The 8,847-nt window shown below is 32.3% G+C and overlaps 1 protein-coding gene across 1 annotated transcript; it reads right to left on the reverse strand.

The window, feature by feature from the left end:
• Window positions 1–1,120: 1,120 nt before the first annotated feature.
• Window positions 1,121–3,134, reverse strand: LOC130948611 (UDP-glycosyltransferase 84B1-like). Its single transcript, XM_057877408.1, has one exon. The coding sequence runs from the start codon at window positions 2,889–2,891 to the stop codon at window positions 1,440–1,442; it is 1,452 nt and encodes a 483-aa protein (XP_057733391.1). The 5' UTR covers window positions 2,892–3,134; the 3' UTR covers window positions 1,121–1,439.
• Between the last annotated feature and the right edge of the window lie 5,713 nt (window positions 3,135–8,847).

The raw sequence follows: 8,847 nt of genomic DNA on the forward strand, positions 1-8,847 counted from the left end.
AGTACCAACTGTAATGTGAATCCACTCATTGATAATGTCCATAATACAAGTGTCAATTTGTATTCATCCCACACTGAAGGAAAGACATGACTCCGTGGCTTCATCGCACCCAACAACTTCACCCCATTGACTACCAATCAGCTTAAACGTCTCTACAGACCACGTATGCAACGGAACACCAAAACACTCTAGCCATACCCTATGGGTTTCACTACGCTCCTCTTCATCGCATCTCCAGACGCTATGGAAGAACTTCAGGATATTGTTCATTTTAAATGTGAAGGCTTCTTTAGCACTTAAAATGCTATCAAACGTCAGGAGAGCTATGTAAGCTCCGAGTTCTCGTACCTCCACCACTTGCGGTAAATTCTTGCTTATCATTGCCCTCAAAGACTTATAGTCAATAGCCTTACTCGTGCCGCTTATTAGACTTCTCTGCAGTCAGACCATGTTCTCATTTGCCACAGGCACTTCCATCTTGTTCGTCTACCTATTGCCATGAGGGTCCCCTTTCCTTACCTCTTTCCTCAGCTCTTTCGCCTCTGTCCCTGGATCCCTTTGGCTACCCCCATGTTGCGCTTGAACCTTCACCGTATTCTGAACAGCCAATGCCACTTGATGTCTCTGAGTATTCGTCGTTTCCTTCATACGTCGATACCGGGCTTCCCCTACCGAAACGACCTTGCCCCGTAACCTCATTTTATTTATTTCCGCAATGGCCTTCATAGCTCCACCCTTTGTTGTATATCGGATGAAAGCAAAAATGTATGTGCTTCCATTTTTTTATTTTCTGGATAAATAAATATCATTTATGCGTCCCGTCCAATTGAACAAGTGATACAGCTCCTTCTTCGATATATCATCAGAAAGATGTTCTACAAAGATAGAAAATGACTCGTTTTTCAATCGGTAGTACTTCTCTCTATTCCAAACCATAGAATCTCTACTCAGATGTCTAGTAGTACTACCCCTTCCAGTGTTTCCTATCCTTCCTCTCTCTCTCATCTTTCTCATCTCTCTTGAATTATTATTGGCCAATATTAAAATTAAAAAACGACAAGAATCTTACGAAGTACAGTAGAAGTTGTGGTTGTGATTTTTTTTTAAATTAGAAGTAAGATTTGAAATCATTATTTTTATATAAATATAGAGATTATAAGAATCATTGACCTTTCAGATCTAGAATTCTAATACTCACTCATTCCAAAAACATAACCTGACAGGACAATGTAACACTAATGGTCATATCTCTAATACTTCATAAACCTCCATTGTACACATTATACACTTAGGTTATTGGCTCCCTATACTTTCTCTAATCATAATTCATAAACTCCAAAACTCTTTCAGTCCAATATCATCAACATTAGATACCGACAGTTATACCATCTAATCAACACTTATTTTTGTGGCCCAACCTTATCATTTGAAATCTGTCGTCATCTCTGATTTTGAAGAATCTCGTCCACGAAACATTGGATATTTCGGTCAGATGAACCACCCTCAGCCACCGCATCCCTCGCCGCCTGTTTCAGCACTCTGGCGTTCTTCCTAATCTCCTCCGCTCGGGGGCCCACAAAAATCTCTTCAATGGCTCTTTCCACCTCCTCCGTCGCAACGAACCCTTCGCCGCCGTCGTCTTGCCGGAGCCTGATCCCCGTTCCAAACACATCCGAAATGAGCTTCGCATTCGTTGGTTGATCCGTCCACTGCGGATACGCAATCATCGGAACCCCCGCAGTTATGGCTTCCAGCATCGAGTTCCAACCACAGTGAGTCAAGAAACACGCAACGGAATCGTGTGAAAGAACCTTCGTCTGCGGGCACCATGGCACCACCATGCCCTGCTCTTTCGTCTCTTCCAAGAAACTCGCTGACGGAATTTGCGACGGATCTTGTACGGACCCATCTTTAAGCTTTATCACCCAAAGAAACGGTCGTTTACTCCGAACAACAGCGTCCGCTATGCTCTTCCATTGATTTTCCGATAACACCACGAGGCTTCCGAACGATATGTATATAACCGAAGAGCGTGGCTTTTGGTTGAGCCACTCCATGCACGAGTCTTGTGGCTTCCACATATTGATTCCAACGTCGTCGTCGTCGTCGTCTGAACCTAGCAGCAACGACGGAGGAACCAACGGACCCACCGGTTTGATAGGAAAAATCTCAGCCATGGAGTCTATCACATCTTTCTCGAGCTCGTAGAACGAATTGGCGAGAGTCCACTTGAGCTTCTTCATGTGTTGGAACTGCAACATGTCGGCTAATACTTTCTGGAAGCTTCCGAAAGTGTTTGATGGGAGAACAAAAGATGGAAGGTCTTGTGGTTGCAGCAATGGAAGACCGGGTAGCTGGACTTCGATGTTAGGGTTCTGGAGAGTTGGGAAGGAGTTGAGATTGTTGTAGAAGCGGTAATAAATGGCGTAGAGAGCACATGGTTGAATCCAGAGACATGCGCATGGGATTCCGAACTCTGCTGCCACGTCAGCAACCCATGGAACAAAGGGGTTGTTGATTATGCATGCTAGCTTCTTGGAAGTGTTACTTAGGAATTGATCTTTGATGATATTGGAGATGCTAATGGGACCTGATTTTCCTATTGATTCCATGAAGTCGTCGACGCTGGTGCTTTTGAGCTCTGGCTCTGATACAAAGCCGTCGGAGAAGAAGACCACGTGGATTCCGTTGACGGTTATGGAGGCAGGGATGGTGTCGTCGTCGGTGGGCTTCTTGAAGACGCGGAGGTAAACAAGTTCGGTAGTGGCGAGTGTGACGTGGAGGCCTCTTGTTAAGAGGCTTTTGCCGAACCTCAGGAGCGGGTTGATGTGGCCTTGCGCTGAAAACGCCACCAACAGAACGTGAAGCTCTTTTTTGTCGACGGAAGCCATGGTTTCACAACCAGAGTAACGGAGATATTATTAGAACGTTAGTGTTTTTTTTTTTTTTTAAACGGAGATTGATTAGTGAATCATCTTCTTTAATAGTGTTAACCTTCATCGATGAAATTCATGAATGATTAGTATCCAGTTGCCTATTTACAAGCATTCTTCAACAAATAATAAGATAATTATTTAAGAGAGCCGTATTTGACTATAATTCTTTGATTTTTAAGATTCACCAATTTGAAGTTTTTAGGTTAGGTTTGGTGATAAACTATGTTCAGCAACAAATTAAAACAAATAGCAAAATCATTTTTTGCAGGTTTTTGGAATTTTAAATGCAAGAACAAAATTATTTACAAAATAAAATAGATTATCATAATTTTTTATTTATAAACAAAAAAATAAAATAATTTCTAATTTTAGTGTTATTAAAGTTTCAAAAATTTATTGAATTTAAATTATGTCAAAATAAAAACGATTCAATGATGAGTAAGAAAAATTTGATTCGATAACATCTTAGTTTTTAAATAAATTTTTACACGAATCAACATAAGTGGTTTAATTCCACTTAGCAAGATATGGAAGAATTTATGGGAGAACAAACTGTTTTGGTCTTTTATAATAAATTATTGATAAAACTGCTATTAAGCCATTTATTAATAGATTCATAGATAATTTCAGAATGTTCCGAAGGATAATGAAATCATGTGTGAGACGAGTAAATGAAGTCTTAAATTAGTTGCTGCTTGTGAAGTATGGAACGCGATTAAATTTAAATTTCTACTAATGGATACTTTGTAATTTAGTACTTAATGTTCATTCTAGATAATTAGAATTAAGATTGAGCTAAAAACAAAGATACTTAATTTATTACATAAATATAATATATTTTTTCTTAATATTTTAATTTTTTAAAAGAAAAAATAAAATAGATTATCATAATTTTTTATTTATAAACAAAAAAATAAAATAATTTCTAATTTTAGTGTTATTTACGTTTCAAAAATTTATTGAATTTAAATTATGTCAAAATAAAAACGATTCAATGGTGAGTAAGAAAATTTTGATTTGATAACATCTTAATTAGTTTTTTAAATAAACTTTTACACAAATCAACATAAGTGGTTTAATTCCACTTAGTAAGATATGGAAGAACTTATGGGAGAACAAACTGTTTTTGTCTTTTACAATAAAATAATTGGTAGAACTGTTATTAAGCAACTTATTAATAGATTAATAGATAACTTTAGAATGCTCGAAAGGATAATGAAATTATCTGTGAGACAAGTAAATAAAGTCCTAAATTAACTGTGTTGCTTGTGAAAAATGGAAGACGATTAAATTTAAATTTCTACCAATGGATACTTTGTAATTTAGTAGTTAATGTTCATTCTAGATAATTAGAATTAAATTCGGCTCGATCTTTAAAAAAAAATTGAGCCAAAAATAAAGATACTTAATTTATTGGATAAATATAATATATCTTTTTTTAATATTTTAATTTTTTAAATTTAAAAATAAAAAATACAAAAAAAATTATAATTAGTTCTTTAGACTTTTTCATTTTTATAATAAAGAGATAACAATTCGATTTGGTTAATAAATCCTACTTTTTTTTTCTTTATTTTATCCAAATGTTTTTATATGAAAATACTAATAATAAAAAATTGTGAAATAATTTAATATATTTAAGATATGGTGTTGACAAATGAAGCGTGGCTATGGTGGTTATTGCAAAGCAAGAATGGAGAGCAGGTGCGTCGATGTGGTTTAATGTCGTCCACCTGACTCAGCAAGATTATGCCTTTGCCAATGCCATAGTTGGATGATTCAAAAGCTTAGTCACCATCAATTTCCTTTATAACATATGAATTCAGACAGGAAGAAAGACGACTACAAAATATAAATAATTTATTTAATTTGTACAGCTACCACAAATAAAAGCAATTAATGTGGCATATGGGTATGCCGAAGCCAAATGTTGATGTGAGTATGACCTACATTGCGCAAAAAACCCCACCGATGTTATATTTACCAATTTTTCATGTATTACTATAACATATTTAAGAAACAAAAATTATTTTCACAGAACCATTATTCCATTTGTGTTGATAATTACTTTAAAAAAAATCTAATTTTATTCAAATATACTTATACATAAATATAATTATCCCTCCATTTGTTTATGGTTCAAATCTTCCCATTAAAAAAATATCCTATCTTCAAAATTTGTATGGACATATTAAATTAGTTGGTCCACTGGTTTTAAGTTTAGCTCAGGACAATCTATTTATTTTTGTAGCCTCACATGTAGGCCCATTTATATTGGTCCAGGTTTATGATGGGTCCATGTCAATAAATAGGTTAGATAGAACGAAACGGGAAATGGGGTCTGTACATAGGCATGGAAATGGCGTGGACATTGGGGTTCAGGAAAGTGTGGTTTGAATGTGATTCCAAGACTGCCATTCAGAGCCATAAAGAGTGGCGCAACTCTAGCTCTGTTTTATATTCCCGCATTCATGAATATATGAAGAGAGATTGGGATATTCGAATCTCCCATGTCTATAGGGAAGTCAATGGTTGTGCAGATTGGTTGGCTAATTTCAGCATCAATCAGAAGGCTTCCACCCCAATATGGAACACCCCTCTGCTGCTCTTATGAGTATGCTATCTTGTGATATTTTAAGGGTTTCTCGACCCGAATCTTTAGTTTTCTTTTAGTTTGTTTTTCTTGGGCCTTAGGCCCCGTTGTAAACCAAAAAAAAAAAAGAACAGAACGAGAAAAATCCATGACCAAAACAGAATAAATGAATGAAACGAAACACATGCTAGAGTATTAAGATGGACCACATTAGATTCGATTTTCTTTATTCACAAATCAAAATTATGAAAAGATCACCTTTCATGATTAAGAAATGTAAATAATGAGCCAAGACCCAAAAAAATGTAAATAAGCTCGTGCTGTATGTATAGTTTATACACGTGTAAATAGCTTGACATACACTTAACAATTACAGGCATCACACTATTAATTAGTGATTACATACAACGATATATATACTTACTATAGTTAAGCAACAGTTTAATAAAACAACGAGTACCAACACAAAAGAAGGAGAAACCAACCTTTATATATAAAATTCTAGAGATGCATACATATATATATATATAGCTAGGTTTTATTATTATTATTATTATTATTATTATTATTATTATTATAATACTAATAGGTAGCTAATTATATGAGAGCTTATTATTAATAATGTCCCTTTCCTCCACCGCTAGGACCAGACTCCATAACTTGCTCTAAAGTTCGAAAAACATTGTCATATTTGTGACCCTCATTATTAGCATCATTGTTTGAGCTTGATGATGATGATGAATCTACTGGAAAGTCACCCCCCTTTGGCATTTCACCAGAATCATGCAACCCTAAATTATTATTACCTAGTGGACGAGCCATCACATGCGGAATGCTAAGATTGAAACAAATCATAATAATTAGAATAAAAGAAAATACAAAAGATTGGTATTTGTTGCCACCCATGATGACAATGCAAGGGAGTGTGTGGTTAAATTCTAGAAATTAAAACTAGTGCTTTTTCTATCTTTCTAATTGGTGTATGCTTGGGTTGCTTATAAGAGAATATGATAAATGTAATTCTATTTATAGTGATTTAAAAGCAGATTGGGTATGGGATATTCATGATCCATCTTAGTCATTAAGATCTCAACACAGGAAAAATTAGGTTAAGGAGTGGAAATTGGAGAAGTTACTATACCTAATTACCCACGCAATGTATAATGTATTCGAGTTTTCGGGGACTATGGTTCTCTAAATAGTCAAATGAATTTCACATATTCCATCTCAATAAGCCAAGTGTAAGATCCATTATATCAATGCAAGAACGTTTATCTTATCTAGTTATTAAGAGTTCTAGTTACAATATAATCAAGGCATTTAAAAATGTTATAAAAAAATAATTATTTTAAGGAATTTTTAAAATATTTTTATGTGAATATATGTATGTTTACATCTTAATAAGATTAATAATTATATTATATGATATTTTATGCATTTACACGTCGTTTCAGTTATTTGTTACATATAATGCATGGAGGCTATAAGATATGAGAGATTTCATTTATGAAAGAATGTAGAACTTAAAATAAATAATAAAAAAGAGAAGATTAGTTTGGATAATATCATTTTGCGTTTAGTGTCGTTTCAATTGCAAATCAAAGTAATTAAAACGAAAAGAAAAGAAACGTGTATTTTAGGGACGACAATATAAAGTGGAAATTAAACGTATAATATAATCCAGGTTCAACGTAGTAGTGGAAATCTAGAGGTTAAAGCAACCAAAATGAAATTATACCAAGGACAGTGACATGCAGAATATTGGGATTAGGTTGGTAAAAGTTTTTCAGCGCAAATAAATAAGTGGAATAATATAATGTGGAATAAATTATTCTTATTCAGCTATTCTACAGTTTCAAATTTATCATGATACGATAGTATATACGTTTGAGACTACTGCATGATGATACATAATTTTAATAATGCTATCGTATAATATATACTTTATTCTTTCCACATGATGATGCTGTTGATGCATAAACCATGTATATATATATATATACAGTTATATTATTCCCTCGCTGCTCCATTCTAAATATTATTAGAATTTTAATCATATTAGGTATATATAAAAATTAACTATTAAATAAATTATTAATTAAAAATATATATTGAAATATAAAATATATTAAATTAAACAATATATATATATATATTCATATATAATGATTATATACTAAATATTTTTGTTTGACTTTAAAAACTATACATATTTAATGGTTCGTAATTTCAGGCGGCGTCTAACTGTAATGATTTAATAAAAAAAATTAAAAGGATTTTAAGATTTTTTTGTGTTTAATAAATAAAAAAATTATATGCTTGTAATTTTTAAAAATTAATTTATATTTATTAAAATTTAAAAAATTATTTTATGTTTATTATAGTTTATTTAAATTTAAAAAATTATTTTAATAAATATAATTATTATTGTTTATATTTATTAAAAGTTATTTTTAGTTTGAGTATAATAAATGCAACAATTTTTGAAATGTTATTTTTCAAAAGTCAATTTTAATAAATTATTTTTAAAATGTAAAATGTTATAAAATGAAACCTTAGTCTATGATAATCACTCTCAAGTTTCAACCATCGTATTTCAGGTACAAGGTTATTCATTTGTTGAACAGATTTTTTCAATAGTTATAACGACGACAATTAATGAGTTATGTTAGTATGAAACTATGAATTCATCACATTTACAAAATAGACGATAGAAGAATCAACATAATTCACGTTAATAATATCTTTATCTTTTAGTTCCTAAATTTAAACATTCAATCTAAAAGACCATTTTAAGCATTAACAGAGAAAACAAGAGTATTTCTCAAAAATATAAAAGGAAATATGATGATTTGTATATGATGTCACATTTATAATCATTTAACGTGTTCAGTTATGTTGTTTGGTTAAGAAATTAACTTTTTTTTAATTAACAAAGTAACAAAGTAAAAATAAATTGGCGTATTGATCTGTTGGGTTGATGGATACTGTGCTTTTTTTTCTTTCAAATAATTGATTGCTGATTAGTTAGTAGTTATTGCTTTAATTTGTCATCAGGTCGAATATAACAAAATTACTCAGTTTTATCACTTCATACTATAAAATTGTGCAAGGAATTTTTCTTGTAATTATTAGTAATAAAAGTGTCACGAGAAAAATAGAAATGCAAGGGTTCATTGTTTTGAGTAAGATCGGAAACAATAATGGTCTTTAGAAAGAAAATGACATATATATAGATCGGATTGGAACTCCCTTTCATTGAAATCTTTTTGGAACTAGCTAGGAATATATAATACAACAATAGTAACTTTTGTAAAG

This window comes from Arachis stenosperma, chromosome 9 (assembly GCF_014773155.1).
Source record: "Arachis stenosperma cultivar V10309 chromosome 9, arast.V10309.gnm1.PFL2, whole genome shotgun sequence".
In the NCBI taxonomy this organism is placed as follows: domain Eukaryota; kingdom Viridiplantae; phylum Streptophyta; class Magnoliopsida; order Fabales; family Fabaceae; genus Arachis; species Arachis stenosperma.